General features: G+C 43.8%; 2 protein-coding genes across 2 annotated transcripts in view; one reads left to right on the top strand and one right to left on the bottom strand.

The window, feature by feature from the left end:
* Positions 1-809, bottom strand: part of GTF3C1 (general transcription factor IIIC subunit 1) — an 83,902-nt gene extending 83,093 nt beyond the window's left edge. Inside the window, exon 1 of the mRNA XM_065411936.1 lies at positions 589-809. Within this exon, the coding sequence (XP_065268008.1) occupies positions 589-809 (221 nt within the window). The remainder of the gene's footprint in view (positions 1-588) is intronic.
* A 152-nt stretch (positions 810-961) lies between these two features.
* The window catches only part of KATNIP (katanin interacting protein), a 201,618-nt gene continuing 183,058 nt past the window's right edge, over positions 962-19,521 (top strand). Inside the window, exons 1-2 of the mRNA XM_065412567.1 lie at positions 962-1,017; positions 5,071-5,147. Coding sequence (XP_065268639.1) covers positions 5,086-5,147 — 62 coding nt within the window. The 5' untranslated portion in view covers positions 962-1,017; positions 5,071-5,085. The remainder of the gene's footprint in view (positions 1,018-5,070; positions 5,148-19,521) is intronic.

Genomic DNA, 19,521 nt, shown 5'->3' with positions numbered 1-19,521 from the left:
GTGAAGGCTAGGACTATAACAGGGTTTAAAAGAGAACTGGATAAATTCATGGAGGTTAAGTCCATTAATGGCTATTAGCCAGGATAGGAAAGGAATGGTGTCCCTAGTCTCTGTTTGTCAGAGGGTAGTGATGGACGGCAGGAGAGAGATCACTTGATCATTACCTGTTAGGTTCACTCCCTCTGGGGCACCTGGCATTGGCCACTGTCGGCAGACAGGATACTGGGCTGGATGGACCTTTGGTCTGACCCAGTACGGCCGTTCTTATGTTCTTAACCCAGGCCTGGGAGTGTGTTGGGGTCACCATGCAAGTGGAAACCAGGCTGTGTCTGATGTGTGACTGGCAGGTTGTAGCCATACCCAGACACTCAGGGTGTTACCTGCATACTGGAAGAATGTGAGTAGCCCAGGGGGAGGTATAGCAGCAAAGCATTCTGAGGCACCCAAGTCTGCAGGGCAGGGGTGACACAGCCTCTCACCGGTTTGGACTGCACCCCTGAATGTCATAGCCCCCCCCCCCCTTTGCCGGCCCCACCCCAACTCACTCTACGCCCCACCCCCTGCCCTATCCTCACGGCCGCCCCTCACCGATCGTGCAGGCGGAGGGGGGGCCGCTCCCGCGGTAACAGGTAGAAGCTGAGGCCGGGCTGGGCGCTCAGCGCAGCCCACAGGAGCTGCTGCGTGGCGGGCTCCAGGGGCAGCGGGAAGGGCGGGACGCGGCTGCTCAGCCGGTGCCATAAAGTGTCCAGCGTGATCCCATCCAGACCCTCCAGGGCCACCTCGTCCAGCAGAGCCCACAGCGCCTCCATCCCGCCGCCACTCACTACGCCTGCGCCGCCACCCTCCCGACAGACCCTACGCCGATTCGACGAACTCTACTGCGCCTGCGCGTCCTCATTTTGCGTCACAGAGTCGCTCCGGAAGTGAGGTTTGCTAGTCGCGACGGTAACCAAGGGAACCGGTAAACAGGGAGGGCGGCAGAGCTGTCGGTGTCGCCGCTGGCGGGAAAGAGACACGGTACGGGGCGGGCGGGGAGGCTCCGGGGTGAAGCAGCGGAGGAGTGGGGACGGGGTGCAGAGGGGAGGCTCCGAATGGAAGGCGAATTACTGGCCTGGGGTGAGCGGGGAGGACGGGATTGGGGGAGCGGGGGGAAGGATGCCGGCCGGGATGGGGTGCGGGGAGACCCGGCCGGGATGGGGAGGGAGGCCCGCCAGCGGGCTCTGGTGCTTGTGCGAGGAGGGGCTCCGGCCGCAATGTAACAATGTTTGTTCTGGCCCCACCCCGCCATTGCCCCGGAACAGCGATCGGTGTTCAGCTTAAAAACCCAGGCTGAGGAGTTGGGTCTTCGCCTCTGCCCCAAACAGCAGCTTTCCAGGGGCTCTTACAAGCCCGTCTCCTGCCTGCAGACATTTCAAACAGCGCTGTGCGTTTAAATTAATATCGACATGGAACGAAGGAATGTCTCTTCCGCAGCTCCCATTGGCCAGGAACGGCGAACCGCGGCTACTGGGAGATGCGGGCGGCTGTGCCTGCAGACGGCCGATGTAAACAAACTGTCTCGCGGCCGCAGGCGGATTAACCTGACGGGCTGCAGATTGCCCAGCACTGTTTTAGAGGTTATGTTAGGGTGACCAGATGTCCTGATTTTATAGGGACAGTCCCGATATTTGGGGATTTTTCTTATATAGGTGCCTATTACCCCCCACACTCTGTCCCGATTTTTCATACTTGCTGTCTGGTCACCCTAGGTTATGTGAACAGGAGAAAAAAGAGGTTTTTTCCCCCTTTGCATTAGAAATTCAGGTCTTATGCATGTCTACACTACAATCTTAAGTCTTCCTAGGTAAGGTCGACTTACAGCCACTGCAGTAATGACTGTGGTGGCTGATGTCCACACTGTCCTCCTTCTTTTGGTGGTGTGCGTCCTCACCAGGAGCGCTTCCACCGACTGAAGAAGGGCAGTGTGGGGGGCTGAGAGCCCGGGCTTTCAGCTCTGCGCAGCTTCCCGCTGGGCTACTCACCTTCCAGTTCCCCATTGGCAGTGGGGGGAAACCACCTGAGGTTTATCATCTCCAGCAGGGAGATCCAGAGTATCTGGTCGGCTGCTGTGCTCCTGGCAGGGAACCAAGAGCCCAGAGGGGCAGCCAGGCTCTGAGCTGGGAACGATGATGCAGCCGGACTCCCTGCCGGGAGCAGAGAACCAGGACACTAGAGGGTAGAGGGGCTCTCAGTGGGGAGCCGGGGCTCTGGGGGGCAGCAGGGCTTCCAGTGGGGAGTCCAGGCTGCAGCCCAAGCTGGGAGCCTGGCTGGCAGCCCAACTTGGAGTGGAGACAGGGCAGCAGCCCAGGTGGGGAGTCAGGCTTTCTTGTAAATTTCATGGCTCTGACTAGCATGGAGCTGTGAAATTGACAAGACAACCAACAGCCCATGTAAGTAATGCAGTGTCTATATTGACACTGCATCACCCTAACTACACCGACATAAGCCCTACGCTTCTCATGGAGGTGAAGTTATGATGTTGGTGTAGTAGGGTGCTTACATCAGCATGAGTAAGGCTGTAGTGTGTACAATAGTTGCCTTATGTCAATCTAACTGTGTAGTGTAGACCAGGCCTAAGATGTCTTTTCTGGAAGACTGAGTGGATAACTAATGAACTGGGGAGATCATATTCACAGATACCATGCAGGCTAGCAAAGTCAAGAATATATTGTTTATTTTTTATATGAAACTATAAAATCCTTATTTCAGTGTGTAAATTAAGCTTTTCAGTGTCATGCGTCTGACGAAGTGGGTATTCACCCACAAAAGCTTATGCTCCAATACCTTTGTTAGTCTATAAGGTGCCACAGGACTCTTTGTCGCTTTTTACAGATCAAGACTAACACGGCTACCCCTCTGATACTTTTCAGTGTGTAAGTAGTCAAGTGGTTTATGTGCATATAGAGGCTGAAGGGAGTAAACTTTTTACTTTATTGACATGTATTGGAGATGCATCAGGAGTATCACCCTGGACTGTAACTGTTGAGAGAGGCCTGGTAACTTGAAATATGTTCTTGTAATCTGTATTCAACTGTCAGCCTGAACCCTAGCTTCTGCCTTATTGCATCCTTCATGTTGCACATCTCTTTAAACCTCCTTAGAAAGAAACACTATATATTGCATCATTTCAAAGGGAAGTACTGGTTCCCTCTGACAGCCAAGTCTGAGAGAAATGGGCAGCATTTAAAATGAAGTTTACTTTACGGGCCTGAACTGGAAGCTGGTTTAAGCGTCCCAGTTTATTTTCTTAGGAATTTAAGAAGAGAAACAAAGTGGTGTTGTGGAGGTGGAGGGTTGCTACTGCCTCCACTCCCCAATGAGCTCCTTTCCAAGTTGTAATACTACAACTACTTTTAGCTTTCACTTTTAATTGGAAAAACAAAGCTAGGTGTTCAGTATCTTCTTTTAATTATAAACCAAGTTGTAATTGGCTGCTGAACCACAAACTGCTGCTGAAAGGTTAGCATTTATAAACTTTTCTCCACTGATTTGTTTTATTCTTCTGCTAGTGTATGTTTCCTAGTTGAAGAATACTTTGCATAACCTCTTAATTCTTCCCCATTCCAAAGTAATTGTTTTGTAGTTTAAAAATGAAACAAAAACACCGTAAGTAAATGAGATAATAAAATAACTCAGAAAGATTTCTCTAATAACAATAAGAGACATTAGGGTATGAATTAGTTTGCCTCATAATACACATGAGCTCACCAGCTTGTAAAAGTATATGTTTGTGTATTTTCAGTAGATGTTCTAAACAATCTCACATTTTCTGTTCTGAGGACCAATTCAGTTCTTATTAAGTCAGTGGAAAGACTCAGATTGACTTCAGTGGGAGTTGAATCAGTCCTGATTAGTTGCTATGTAACACTGACAGACTCCAGTTGTCGTCGGGTGGGATCGAACCTGGGATCTCTGGGGCTAAATGCATGAGCCAAAAGTCATGTGGCTGTTAGCAGACCCATTAATCTTTTTCTCTAGGTGGTCTCAGTGCCATTAGATGGGACAGAACACCACACGCAGGCGGTGTGTGGGTTACAGCTACACGCTAAGATTCCACTGGGAACTGTAAAATACAAATCAGACTACAAAGTCCTTATACTGTATTGTCAATTGAGATAAAATACAACTGTTTTTCAAGTTTAGAATTGTGAAAATATTTCTGGTGCTTCCTTTTTTGTTTACTATAAATTCAGTGTATTCGATTCACTGTTTTGTTTTATGAAAACTCCTATGTTAAAGCAGCAATTAAACAATACATTCTTGCAAAGTAGGCCAGTAATGTGAGTTATTTTAAGAAAATACACTGTGCAATAACAAGTGTGAATTATTTAATTCATGCCTTGCAAATTGAGAAATCTCATAGTACACAGAGGAGGAAAAGATCTGTTAGTTAACAGCTTGTATATATTGTCTTTTGTTATTCCCCTTTCCCTGAAAGTTGTTTACTTGTTTGTCCTTAAATTGTGCATCCCCTTGGAGCAGGGATGTTACTTCTTAAGTGTTTGGAAGGCATCTCACACATAGTGGGCAGTACTCCAAATAAATAATTACTTAGGCTATGTCTACGCTACAGCTTATGTCGGCATAATTTATGTCACTCAGGGTTCAGGGGGTGAATAAATCACCCCCCCCCGAGAGACAGATGTTTACACCAACATAAGCTCCGGTGTGAACAGTGGCTTCTCCTGCTGACATAGCTACGGCTGGAGAGCACTCGTTGGGGCTGGAGTAGTTAAGCCAATGGGAGAGCACTCTCTCATCAGTTTAGAACAGCTACATTAGAGAGTTTACAACAGCTCAGCTGCATTGGTGCAGTTGTGCCACTGTAAACTCGCTAGTGTAGCCGTGCCCCTAGTCTATCTCTTTAGGAGGTAGTGCAGCATTGTTTTCTTTGTTTCCTCTGTTGAGGGTTTTAATGTTCTTCAACATTAGAATATAGCCTTCTTCTTTATTACTGATACTAGGAGAGTAATCTTTGTGTTTTGAACCCTTTCCTTACTCCACTACTCCAGTTATATTTTCTTGTTTCAGGTTTACACTAAGGACATGGTGACTGACTTTGATGAGAAGCATGATGAATATTTAATATTACTTCAACAAAGAAACCGGTAAGATGCAAGGTCACCAGCACTTTTCATATTATGGAAACTGGGCTAATGCTTGTATTTATTAACAGAGTATAAAAGTGGACAGTGGTGCAGAGTCTGGGTAGAGGGAGAGTGTCAAACTCTGGGCTCCAGCCCAAGCAGGAACATCTAGACCAGGGGTTCTCAAACTGGGGGTCAGGACCCCTGAGGGGGTCGTGAGGTTATTACATGGGGGAATCGCGAGCTGTCAGCCTCCTCCCCAAACCCTGCTTTGCCTTCATCATTTATAATAGTGTTAAATATATAAAAAAGTGTTTTTAATTTGTAAGGGGGGTCACACCCAGTGGCTTGCTATGTGAAAGGGGTCACCAGTACAAAAGTTTGAGAACCACTGCTCTAGACTGTTATTTTTGCTCCCATGGCACAAGCTGGAGTCAGTTGACCCGGGCTCTGAGACTTGCCTTTTTTTTTGGCAATGTAGACATACCCAGAGTATTCACTTTATTGAGAAATGCAACAAATAAATAAATAAACCCCTACTTAGATGATTCTGCTTGTGTAGCCATTATTTTCCGTATTTCTCTTGTTTATTACCACTAGGGATATAAGCATGGAAATAGGACTCTTGTTTCATTCTCCACCTAACTTTCTTTTTGTGACATCACATTCTTCTTCACAGCAGCTTATTGTGTTGTCACAAACGTAGCCTAGACAATGAGCAGCATCTGGTAAACTCTTATAGACCAAAGATCCTGTTTCCATGCAGATATCTCCAGTAATAAAATGAATGAAAGAAATGAAAGGGCAAAATGTATTGGGGTCTTCAACCCCATGGTGATCTGGAATCACAAGGGATGTGACTGAGCTGGGCAGGCTCTTGGCCCCAAGGTTGGTCAGAACAATTAAGTGTTGTTTACCCCTTCACATAGCACAAGAACCAAGGGTCACCCAATGAAATTATTAGGCAGCAGGTTTAAAACAAACAGAAGGAAGTGTTTGTTAATACATAGAGTTTAGTAGCAGTCGGGGCTTGTTAACTTTCTTTCCTGAAGAAGACAAAAGGAACAGGAGATGCCCTGCTAAGTGCTTCTGGGACTGGAAAAGCCAAGCTACTAGACAGGGTTAAGGAGCCCTGCTGTGACTTGGACTTTGTTTAAAAAAACTTTGGGACAAAGAGCAAGAATATTGGTTTGTTTTTTCCCATACGGCAGGAAAGGAAAATATAGACAACTTTAAAAAGAGTGTGCTGTGGCTTTCCCTCATGGTGTTACAAGGGGTGTTATTGGTGGGGGGGGTGAGCGGCGTTGCCTTCTTGTGGAGTTTTCCTTTTCTTCGTGATGATTCATATTCACCCCTTTTTCAAGATTATGATAAATTTTGTACAAAGTATGCCTTGTGAGGTATCAATTGAAAACTCATAATTTGCTGATCATTATTGTCCCGGTGAAATATGTGCGGCGACACTCTATGTAAAGTTATAAAATTCTACTGTATGACATTACTGAGACATATCCAAGTTTAGAAAAGTAGCCACAAACCAGTTCCTCAGAGACAAAAGGTTAGCTGATGCCGTGGCCAGGTGTCAACAAGATCAAATGGACTATCACTTGGTTAAATGGCCGTTCTTTGGCAGGAAAGAGGATGTAAATGAGAAATGTACCTGTTGGCAAAGAAACAGCTGGAGGTTCCTGTCCCCACAGACTTTCTGTCTCCTGAACCTCAGCTGGAGATGATTCTCAAAGAAGAGGGAAAATATAAGAAAGGGGAACAGATGCCCCAAGTTATTCCTCCCTTTCTCTCTACCCACGGTAGCCACAATGCCTGAGGAACAAAGAAACAGCTTTAGAATGAGGAAAGGATCCTGTCTGAAAGAATTCAGCTAGTAAGACTGCTGAAGCATGTAGTGAGAGAGACTTTTACTTCGAATTCACTTAGCTTTGTTAAGTTAGGTATTAATTGCTCTTTATTTTCATTTTCTTGTAACTAGATATGACTTTTATGCCTCATTACTTGTAATCGCTTAGAAGCTATCTTTCTTTAGTTAAGTAAATAAACTTGTTTTATTGTTTTATCTAAACCAGTGTGCTTGGATTGAAGTCTTTGGGAAATTCCATTTGAGATAACAGGATTTGTGCATATCATTTTCTATTAATAAAATGATGGACTTTATATGTGCTGTGTTGTCCAGGAGAGGGCTGGGCAGTACAAGATGCACATTTCTGGGGGAAGTCTGGGACTGGGAATTTGCTGGTATTGCTCTGCAGTGTAATGAAAGATTGACTGGCTGTAGCACTGTTACAGTATAACTGGGAGTAATTTATATGCTGGAGGCTTTGTGTGAGCAGACCAGGAGTGGTAACTCTCACAGCAAAGCAGTGTAAAAGGCACCACAGGTTGGAAAACTGATAGGTCACAGCTGTTCTTCAGTCCAGATTGTATCCTGAGTAATGTCACCGTGGTGCAGCGGACAAAGGAATATGCACAGATTGTTATTTTAAGTGAAGTTTACACTTTAAGCACTGGTATAGCAATTTTAAGTGAGTCTCAAGTGCGGTAGCTAGAAACAGTCAAAAAGAGGTTACAGTTGTTTTCTGTTTGTTTATTTCGGGTAACGGAAATAGAAACAGTAAGGCATAAAAATGAACAGTGAAACAACTGGAAAGTTAGAGATGGCCAGATTGGAAGCAGAAAAAAAAGGGAACTCCAGCACCAGAAGTGGCTGACAGAACTGAGACTAAAAGAAGCAGGTACTGCCTTGGCGCGTAGGAGAAAGAAGCACGTGCTGCACGGGAAGCTGAAGAAGCCACCCACAGAAGAGCCCTGGAATTGAAATAATGAGAAGGAGAGAAAATATCATCTGAAGTGGAGAGAAAATACAATCTGGAGCGGATAGAAAAACATGGGAAGATCCCAGAGTCACCGACGTCCTCCAGTCAAGATTATCCACAGCTAGGACCAGTTATGTCTGCATAGAAGGAGACAGACTGCATTGAGGAGTACTTCACCACTTTTGAAAAGCTATGTGAAGTTCATAAGATTCCTGAGGACAAAAAAGTCCTCATACTGGTTTCAAAACTGTTGTTAAAGTTTTGAATGTATTTAATGAAATGCCAATTCAGGGAGCTTTGATATATTTTATATTTAAGGAAACTGTTTTTACAAAGGTTTCAGAGGGGTAGCCGTGTTACTCCTCGTTGTTTTTGTTTTACAAAGGTTTCAAATCACTCCTGAAATGTATAGGTGAAAAATTTAGAAATCTTAAAGGGAGTGCTTGCATGAGTCATACTGAATATGTTTATAAGATGTGTGACCTAATAAGAAAATGGGTAAAGGGAAAAGGGGCTGCAGATTATGACTGATTGCTTGATCTCATTGCTCAAGAACATTTCTTGAGTATATGCACTGACAATGTAAAAAATTGCCTATAGGCTAAATCTGTAGCAGAGATGGCTACGCTGGCTGATGCCTTTGAGCAAGCCAAGATGTCCAATGAGTGCAAGCTACAGACTGAGGGACACAAACCCAGTGTAAAGGGCGGATCCTGTTTTCCCCCTGGATAAAAGAAGGGTAGTTGGGAGCCTAAGCAGTCCTTCCTCCTGTTGCCTGCCCAGATGGGCCCTGAGATGGCAAACAGGGTTTGTTGCCCGGTGTGCTTGGCACCAATAAAGACACCGAGGGGAGAAAGCAAGCCAAATTTATTTTAGAGCTTTGAAATGGCACTAGGAGACCAGCATGTCTTAAATTAAGTGCAACAAATACAAACAACTTTTACTTTTTATATTTTAAATTATTTTTGTGCAAGCTTTTGTTTATTTTATTTATTTTTTTATTTTTTTAGACAATAGTTACAATAAGCTTTACATAAGCTTGTGAGAAAACTTTTTTTAGTTTTTGCGACCTTGGGTTTAGACGCTTGCAAACTAACAAGCTTTTTATTTTTATTATTTTTGCTAGTGTGAGTGAAACTGCAGCTATTTGCTAGAAAAGTTGATTAATACATTTTTGCTTTAGCATTAAAACAATTAGCATGGAAGTAGGTGAGAGTTTACAAGATGGAGTTTTGTGGTTTAGGTAGGCCCAGAGCAAAAGAGCTTCATTGGCACTTTTGGCCTTCCACTTTTTTGAGTTACCTGGTAGCTATGCCTAGTGGACCCCAACAATTTTTTTTTTTGAGAACACTTAACAAACTTTTGACAGAGTTTTTTTATACTTTAAAGACAAAATGCGATTAAGCTTTATATAATTAGGATTATTAATGAGAGGGTATAAGGGAACTTTTGGGGAATGGGAGGCATAAATTTTATATATGAGCATTTTATAACAAATGAGCAAAAGAAAAAGGACAAAACATATTACAACACTTGTGAGCAAGATGCGAACAATGCTTTTTTTTATACCTTTTAGTTTTTTTAAACTAGGTATTTAACCCTAAAGGGAATTAAAAATAGTGGGGTTTTTTGGGGGGGCTTTTTATTGATTTAAGGCTTGTTTGGCTGACAAGATATGCTTGTTAATATTTTGTGAAAACTTTGGGATATAGGAACAACATTTTTTTTTTTAATAAGGGCACATACTCCTCCCCGTGAGGCTAACACATAATTTAGGGCCTGGCGGTTTTGCAAAGCCAGCAGTCGAAGCTGGTACAGCTCAGCATTTATGCGTTTTTTTATGGCCAGGGTATTATTGGCAAACTGAGTGAGAAATTTAGATAGTTTTTTGTAGAGTTGGGTTAGCTGTCCCACCCCATAGGAAGGGAGGGATATTATTTTAAACTTGGTTTTTTTTTTTTTGGATGGGTTTAATGGTAGCTCTTAGGGACCGATAGTACCTAGGGCGACCTGAGGGAACCTTGGTGAGAATACGGAGGGGAGGAGCGAGAGAGCCTTTGTAACAGCTACCATGCTAACCATGAGGGAGCTATTTGTAGGCATTAGTACCACAAACCCAGAATGCTTTATTATAACTAGCCTTTTTATTGTTACCTTGTAAGTTTTGTAGGGTGGCTTGTGGGGATAGGGCAAAGAATGCAGCGCCGGTTTGCCAACCGGTGGCATTTAGTAAAGGAACAGTGAGCTTTATACCAGGACCAATATAAAATTTACACTTACTAATGCCTGCAAACCAGGTATGATTACTTGTACTGGCTTGCTGATAATATATGAGACCAGTGGGTGGAGAACGTAGACGAATAGGCTGGGGCTTAAGAGTGCTACTATAGTGGGAATTTTAAGAGCCATTGTGTAGGCCATAAGGAGCTTTTGCAGTACAGTTAGATTGCAAACTTAAATTGTCAGAGGTGCTACTGCTGGTAACCATTCACCTTTGACAATAGTTTGACCAATTTTGGGGAATTACTTTTTAGGGCAATCCCGCTGAATGATGGGGAGTCTGGGCACATATTTAACAGTTGGAGAGATTGAACTTACGGGCAAAGGCAATTTTCAGGGCCTTATAGGTATTGATAGCCATATTTGCAGGGATGGCTTTTTATTTTGCATGCGATGTGGATGAAACATTAGGTAACAGAAGAATTGCCACTGTGATAAAAAGGAATGTTGTGAGAGATTCTAAACCTGAACCCATATTGTAATTACAACAACCCAAATGCTTAGAAGATAAGAAGTATTGATATTAAACAAATTAAAAAAATAAAAGGACCAGGACCATAGGTTAGGTTGGCCTACTGTAAATAGATAAAACCAATTCTTAGGGTTTTTTGGGGGAGTGTGCTGTGGCTGTTTAGAGAGATTATTAGGCATTTTTAGTGACCCTTACTGTTTTTTGAATAACAGCTTAAGTTTTAAATTGTTGTTAGCAGTTTTTTTAGCAGGCTGGACCGTTCACTGTTTAGGAGCGGGTACTGCTTTTAGTTGAGAGTGATGAATTTAGTTTTTGTGTTTTTTGACCTTTGCCGCTGTGTGGGAAACAAGCAGGACGATGTGGGGTCCCTTCCACTTCTCTTGGAGAGGCTTGTTCTTCCAGGTCTGCACGAGAACGGAGTTACCAGGCTGCAGGGAGTGGACCGGGGTATTCAGCAGAAGAGGCTGTGAATCTTTGGTGTACCTGTGAAGAGAAGAAAGAGCAGCAGACAGAGAGCACATGTACTGAGACAAGAAACCACACCTCACTTTCCACTCCCCTGCCAGAACTGGGGTACCATTTATAGGCCATGCTTTTTTAAACATAATTGTGAAGGGACTAAGCTCTAACCTACTTTTGGGGAGAGCACGAATGCGGAGTAACACAAGGGGCAAAGCATCAGGCCACCTAAGAGAGGCCTTCTGACAGACCTTTGAGAGGTGTTGCTTGAGTGTCTGATTTGTGCGTTTTACTACTCCACTGGCTTGTGGTCGCCAGGGTGTGTGGAGTTTTTAGGGGATTTGCAGAGCACTTGATATTTTTTGAACAACTTGAGATGTGAAGTGTGTTCCATTGTTAGATTTTATTCACTGGGGAAGGCTAAAGCGAGGAATGATTTTTTTTAACAAACTTAAGAGCCACTGTTTTGGCAGTGTTGTTGCGACATGGGAAGGCCTTAGGCCATTCACTGAATTGATTTACCAAGACGAGGAGGTACCTGTACCCTTGGGTCCTGGGAAACTTAGTAAAGTCTATTTGTCACACCAATCCTGGGCCTGGGGTAGGTTCTAGAGTGGCTGGTAACACTGCTACTCCTGGTCGAGTGTTGTTTTTTTTGGCAGATTAAACATTTAGCCTGTACCTGTGATGCTAGGGGTTTAAGTTTAGAGGTTAGAAAATATTTATTTATAAGCTGGGTAAGAGCCTCTCTGCCTGCGTGTGTGGTCTGATGCAGTTTTTGCAACACCGGTCGAATTAGGCCCTTGGGCAGGAGGATTTTTTCCTTTGTGGAATAAAGCCATTCCTTTTTTTTTTTTTTGGAGACTGAGGCTACATCTACACTACAGGGGGGGGTCGATTTAAGATACGCAAATTCAGCTACGCGAATAGCGTAGCTGAATTCGACGTATCGCAGCCGACTTACCCCGCTGTGAGGACGGCGGCAAAATCGACCTCCGCGGCTTCCCGTCGACGGCTCTTACTCCCACCTTTGCTGGTGGAGTAAGAGCGTCGATTCGGGGATCGATTGTCGCGTCCTGACGGGACGCGATAAATCGATCCCCGAGAGGTCGATTTCTACCCGCTGATTCAGGCGGGTAGTGTAGACCAGGCCTGAGACTGTCAGCCAGGTTTTTGTTATTATGGGAGTACTGAGGGGCTGCAAGCTTACCTACTGATGGGATAAGGGCATGCATTTGGACATTTTTTGTTGTTGGTGACTTTAGGGTAGCAGCACGCTTGGCTTTCCTGTCTGCTTTGGCATTGCCCTTGGTTACTTTTTGATTTTTTTTTTGATGGGCTTTGCAATGTACCACTGCTACTGCTGAGGGGAGTTGTACCGCTTTTAACAGCTGGAGAATTTGAGACCCATACTTGACCGGAGAACCTTGGGCTGTTAGCATTTTTTTTTTGCTTTTACAAACCAGCATGAGCATGCAATACCTTAAAAGCATACTTTGAGTTAGTAAAGATATTAACCCGTTTGTTTTTTGCCAGCTTGAGTGCACGAGTCAGGGCCACTAGTTTAGCAAGTTGGGCAGATGTCCCAGCCGGTAAACTTTTAGCTTTTACGGTATTATGAAGTATTACAATAGCATAACCCGCCCTTTTTTGCCCATTCACAATAGTACTACTTTTATTTGTATACTATTTTAAGTCAGCATTTGGGAGTGGCTGATTTTTTAAATCTGGGCGGCTAGAGTAGTGGGCATTTATGATTTTTAGACAGTCATGTTTTTGCTTTTTTGTCTTTGGTAACAGGGTAGCTGGATTAAGGGAGGGACAGGTTTGCAGGGTGACTTTAGGATTCTTTTATAACCAGCTTTGCCTGGTACTGAGCAACTCGAGCCTGTGTGAGCCAGAGACCACCCTTAGTGTTCAGCAGGGCTTGAACCATATGGGGAATATACACTTGCACAGTTCCTCCCAGTGTTAGTTTTTTAGCTTTTCCAAGCACTAGGGCAGTGGCTACGACCGCCCTCAAACATGCCGGCCAACCCTTTGAAACTTGATTCAGTTGTTTAGAGAAGTATGCCACGGGACGGTTCCAGGCACCTAATAACTGAAATGCCCTGTCCGCTTCTGGGGACCAGTGAAAGGGGTTATGATTCGCTCCCTTAACACATTCATACAGAGGTTTAGCTCACAGTCCACTACCCTGTATTCTTAGAGTCCAATAAAGTTTAGGAAACTTACAGTAGCTTTAAGACAAGGGATTAGACCCACAGCAGCAATTAGCAAATTATTTACATATTGCAGAAGGAGGGCTTTGTTCTCATTGTTCCACTTTTTTAAGTTTTTGGCCAGAGCCTGTCCGAACAGAGTGGGGGAATTTTTAAATTCCTGGGCCAATACTGTCCAGCAAAGCTGCTTTTTAACCCTTTTGTTGTTCTTATTATGCCTTGCAGTATTTTGCAGATTTTACAGTTGCTTGGGCACATTTAGGCCCCCATTTCTCTTGGTTGTCAGCCAAGTTTTGGCTGTGAACAATGTTTTTGGACTGAGCCTGCTAGCTGTATTTTTTTTTTTTAGTTAATTTATTTTGTGCTTTTTTTTTTTTTTTGGCTTTTTTTAATTTGTAAAGGAATTTTTTATTTTTTATTTATACATTTTTTTTAATTATTAATACATACATATTGCTATTATATATTTTTTTAGTAACATAACTTTTGTACAGAGCTTTGAAGCAACAAACCAGGACGAGCACACTTACTTTTGAGGATTTCACTCTGTACAACCTTTGGTGTTTAATAGCTTTTTTTTGTTTTTAACCTTAAATGCTTTTTGTTGTGCTTTTTTTTTAGCCTTAGCTATAACCTGATTTTGCTTTACTTCAGACAACAAGGTTTTTATAAGTATATTGCAATTATTTCAGTCAGGCTTATGGCTAGCTAGACACCCTTTAAAGATTGAAATGAACTTGCTTGGATTCGTTGAGAATTTTCCTGCCTCTGCCTTGAAAGCAGCTAGATGGACTGGATTAAAAGGTACATGCGAATATACAGACACTATCTGGGCTGCCCGTTCCTGTGTTCCTGGACGGGCTACCACATTCTCAGTAATCAACGGATACAATCCCACCAAGGGGGTACTTTTTGGAGCCTGTGGGGGTGGAGGAGCCGAAGGGGACACCGATTTTGGCATTACAACAGTGGGAGGGTTCTGGGGTTTAGCAGCCATTACTACCGAGCCTGTCGGAGTTAAATGGCACTTGAGCAAAATATCAGTCCTATTTCTTAACACCATAAACGTATACTCATAGAAATGTTTATTTCATTTACCTGTTTTTTGACAAAACAAAAGCAACTGAAGGATCATGATGTAATTGAGTGATCCTTCCGGTGGCCACCTTTCTTGGCACTCTAGCTGATACTGAGGCCAATCAACTGTACAGAACCTTTTTAATTTACTTTAAATCAACTGGTCAGATCCAAACACTTTCCAGTTTCCCAGAATGCATTCTAAGGGTGTACACTGTACCCTGCCAGCTGTACTCTGTTTCTGCCCCATACTCTAGGGAGACTCTGGGCGTCCCCAGGTCAAAACAGGGAGACACTGGGCGTCCCCAGGTCAAAGCAGATAAAGTCCCCACTGGACTGTTCCTACCTTATCCAAGGGTCCGGTTCTGCACCGTCGCCCTATCCACGGGACCAGTCCCCACCGTCGCCCGCAGCTGCTTCTCCACTGTCTGTGTGCGTTGCACCGTTGTGCCCTCCGGGGTCGAGCAAACCACGTCTCCGCCGAGGCCCCCGATGAAGTCACCGGTGAGCGCTCTGGGCGTCGGTCGTCGTCGTAATCCGTCGGCCGCCAGGAGGGATCCGGGCAAGGCTAAATTTCAGCCTCGAGCCCCACGTTGGGCGCCAAAACTGTTGCCTGCCCAGATGGGCCCTGAGATGGCAAACAGGGTTTGTTGCCCGGTGTGCTTGGCACCAATAAAGACACCGAGGGGAGAAAGCAAGCCAAGTTTATTTTAGAGCTTTGAAATGGCACTAGGAGACCAGCATGTCTCAAATTAAGTGCAACAAATACAAACAACTTTTACTTTTTATATTTTAAATTATTTTTGTGCAAGCTTTTGTTTATTTTACTTTTTTTTTTTTTAGACAATAGTTACAATAAGCTTGTGAGAAAACTTTTTTTAGTTTTTGCGACCTTGGGTTTAGACGCTTGCAAACTAACAAGCTTTTTATTTTTACTATTTTTGCTAGTGTGAGTGAAACTGCAGCCATTTGCTAGAAAAGTTGATCAATACATTTTTGCTTTAGCATTAAAACAATTAGCATGGAAGTAGGTGAGAGTTTACAAGATGGAGTTTTGTGGTTTAGGTAGGCCCAGAGCAAAAGAGCTTCATCGGCACTTTTGGCCTTCCACTTTTTTGAGTTACCTGGTAGCTATGCCTAGTGGACCCCAACACTCCCCCCCAGAATTATTCCTCTCCTGGTTATCCCCATCACAAACCTCCTGTGAAGAGGGAGGGCCCAAGAACGTTTTACCAGTGTAACTCCACTAAGCATCTGAAAAATCAGTGCCCTAAGATGAAAGAAACTAAGCCCTATCCAATCCATGTTAATGCAGCTGTCATCAGCACAGTAGCCCCAGAGGCACCTGCAGTTTACCTGATGAGTAGGGCCCTACCAAATTCACGGCCATGAAAAACACATCACGAACTGTGAAATCTAGTCTTTTGTGTCCTTTTACCCTATACTATACAGATTTCATGGGAGAGACCAGCGTTTCTCAAATTGGGGGTCCTGACCCAAAAGGGAATTGCAGGGGGGGTCACAAGGTTATTTTAGGGGGAGTTGCGGTATTGCCACTCTTATGTCTACACTGTCTTCAGAGCTGGGCGGCCGGAGAGCAGCAGCTGTTGGTTGGGCGCCCATATCCGAAGGCAATGCCCCACCAACAGCAGCGCAGAAGTAAGGGTGACAATACCATACCGTGCCACCCTTACTTCTGCACTGAGGCCTTCAGAGCTGGGCGGCCAGAGAGTGGTGGCTTCTGACTGAGGGCCCAGCTCTGCAGGCAGCAGGGCAGAAGTAAGGGTGGCAATACCATGCCATGCCATCCTTGTGTGCTGCTGCTGGTGGCAGCTTTGCCTTCAGAGCTGGGCTACCGGCCAGCAGCCGCCGCTCTCCAGCTGCCCAGCTCTGAAGGCAGCCCTACCCCTACTATAACCATGTGACCCTCCCACCCACAACTCCTTTTTGGGTCAGGATCCCTACAATTACCACACTATGAAATTTCAGATTTAAATAGCTGAAATCATGAAATTTACGATTTTAAAATCCTATGACCGTGACATTTACCAAAATGGACTGTGAATTTGGTAGGGCCCTACTGATGAGTTTTAAGGGGGCTGGCCCTGCAGAGCTAGATATGGAATTTGTTACGTTTATCAAGATCAATAACAGAGAGTGCATTGGGTGGCAAGACTCCAGTGCACATATTTCTCTGGTTAAGCAGAATGTGATCCAAGACACTAACATGTTACCTGGCTGAATGGCAGAGCTTGTGGTAGTGGGAGGATCTAGGGTTCCTGTGCCATTAGCTAAAGTGCATGTGGAGTGGGAAGGTTTAGAAAGTGATTTGACCGTAGGGGTGGTGAACAATATCCCTACTGAAATGCTTGTTGGGAATGATTTTTTTTCATGTAATATTGTTAATATTGTAACCCACATCAAAAGTCAGTGATGCAAGAATACAAAGAGGTATTTTCTAATAAGCAAGGGAAGACACACTTGCTAACTCATAAGATCATTACAAAAGGACCACAGCCACCTCCCAGCAGACCCTACAGGGCCACTGGCAGGGTACAAGAACAAATTTGTGCAGAAATACAAAACATGTTAGACCTAGGAGTAATTAAAGTCTGATAGCTCTTGAGCATTACCTGTGGCCTTGGTCCCTAAGAAAGACAACATATTAAGGTTTTGTGTTGATTATAGAAAACTCAATGCGGTTACAGTACCAGATGTATATCCCATGCCTAGAATTGGTCAGGTGCTGGACATTTTAAGCAAAGCTAAATATCTCCGTTCTTTTGATTTAACTCAAGGTTATTGGCAGATCCCTTTGGATGAGAATGCACAGAAAAAATCTGCTTTCATCACAGATATAGGACTCTATGAGTTCACAATGTTACTGTTTGGCTTAATTAATGCTGGGGCCACCTTCCAGAGGCTGGTTAACCAAGTGTTAAATGGTTAACAGAACTTCACAAGAGCATATGTGAATGATATTGCAGTGTTTAGCTACACTTGGGCTGAACACAAAACACCTGGGAGTTGTACTGTCAAAACCCAAGAAGGCAGGCCTAACCATAAAACCTCTAAGTGCAAAATTGGAGCAGCCAGAATTCCTTATCTGGGACTCTGTTTCAGTGTGTGTGGAGGGTCAAATATCTCCCGGTCCTTTGAATGTAGAAGCCATTGTGAATTGGCCTGTACCCCAAACCATAAAGGAGGTCATATCTTTCATAGGTCTTGTAAATTATTACAGAAGGTTTGTGTGGGGGTTCAGTGATGTATCTGTAATCACAGATTTATGTAAAAAGACTAAGCCAAACAAAGTTGTTTGGATGAAAGCATGCCAGGAAAGATTTGATAAGATAAAGAAAATCTCATCTAAAGATCTTGTCTAAAAAGCTAACCCTAATTTTGACAAAATGTTTGAACTGTGTACAGATGTTGTATCAGACATTGGTCTAGGTGTTGTGCTTATGCAAACAGGAGAATAACAAGAAGCACACAATTGTTTTCTTAAGCAAAAAATGGACACCAACTGAACAGAATTATTCTATCATAGACCAGGAATGCTATGCTGTAGTGTGGGCCGTTAAGCAACTAAGGTCCTAACTTTTCAATATGAAGTTCAAGGTCTTAACAAATCATTCACCATTGATCTGGCTAAGCAAAACTAAAGGCTCAAATGCTAAGCTTCTGTGCTGGAGCCATATACTTCAAGAATCTTGTATGGAAATTGTGCACATAAAGGGAAAAGAAAACATGGTGGCAGATGCCCTGTCTAGGAAGGAGGGCCCTGACCCGCTGCCTCTCACTTCTTGTACACTGCCTAGCATAATGGGGCCTTGTCACAGACTCCTTCGAAGTCTGTTTCTTTGGATGGTGGCTTCTGCCCTCACTGGGACCCCCCTTAGTTTGATCCTGGCAGGGTAGTTCTTTGACTGTGTCTGGAAGCATGCCTCAGTCTCTTAACTGTGCTGGGGGAGGGAGCCTAGTACAGCATGTTGCCCCTTTGCTGTCCCAGGCTCTTCTACCTTCCGCTCCAACCTTCTCTGCACTCCCTCCTTTATAGTAGAGGAGCAGGATTTTATAATTGTACTGTGAAAATTAATGTATGATTTGATTTCATCCTGTCAGCCACCCTTTTTGAATAGCAAAAAGGAATGACCCTCTGGGACTATGGGATTCTGTTTCCCATATGCATTACAAATTGGGCCCTTTTAGTTCTTTGTTTTAAGGTTTAGTTAGTAAGAGACAGAATCCTGTATTGTGTCTATGTTAAGTAGATTAGAGGAACATTGAAGGCCTGGGCCTCAGTGTGAATTGTTTTGGTTATAAAACTTAGCAAGGTTTAATTTACAATGTCTTTTTGCTTGATATAAAATACTGCTGTTTGTATTCTCAAAGGTCTCTGTAAAAGACTGTTTGTGTGAATAAGAAATGCATGCATCAGAAAAAAATAAGGTGTAAAGGCCATTGTAACCAGATGGTCAAAAAAGAAGGAGCAAAAACATTTATCAAAACTTATTGACTCCAGAAAACCATCAACGTGCATCCATGATTGAGGAAGGCCTGATTAATAACCCTAAGGTGGAGGCTGGCACCCCTAAATACAATTAATTAAATCAAATCCAGGACAGAATGACCCTCTCGGAGGTGTTTTGAAATATTTACATCAAAAAATAACACCAATTAAAAAGTAACCGGTCAAAAACTAACACAGCAAAATCCATAAACTTCAAAAAAAAAAAAAAAAAAAAAAAAAGACTATAAAAACAGGGTGCTTTGCCATGGGACTTTGGGTTCATCTTGCCACTACTCCAGGAGCATTGGATCGTGACCGACAGAGCCCGGCTCCCCTCTGCGACCAATCTGGCTGGCCACTAGATTGATCCAGATTCTGGACTGGTAACTGTCAAAATCATCTGGCGGAACTGTGTGCATGGTATGTGTGTGTAACTAAAAAGCATATGCTAACTGCTGTATTCTCAATAAATGCGGCGTGTTGCCTTCTCCCCTATAAAAAATCTTGTGTGCTTTGTTTAAGCATTACAATAGTATGTCTTGTTTCT

Source organism: Emys orbicularis, chromosome 10, assembly GCF_028017835.1.
Source record: "Emys orbicularis isolate rEmyOrb1 chromosome 10, rEmyOrb1.hap1, whole genome shotgun sequence".
NCBI lineage: Eukaryota > Metazoa > Chordata > Testudines > Emydidae > Emys > Emys orbicularis.
Note: the sequence above shows the minus strand (reverse complement) of the source record. Positions and strands in the feature narration are given on the sequence as shown.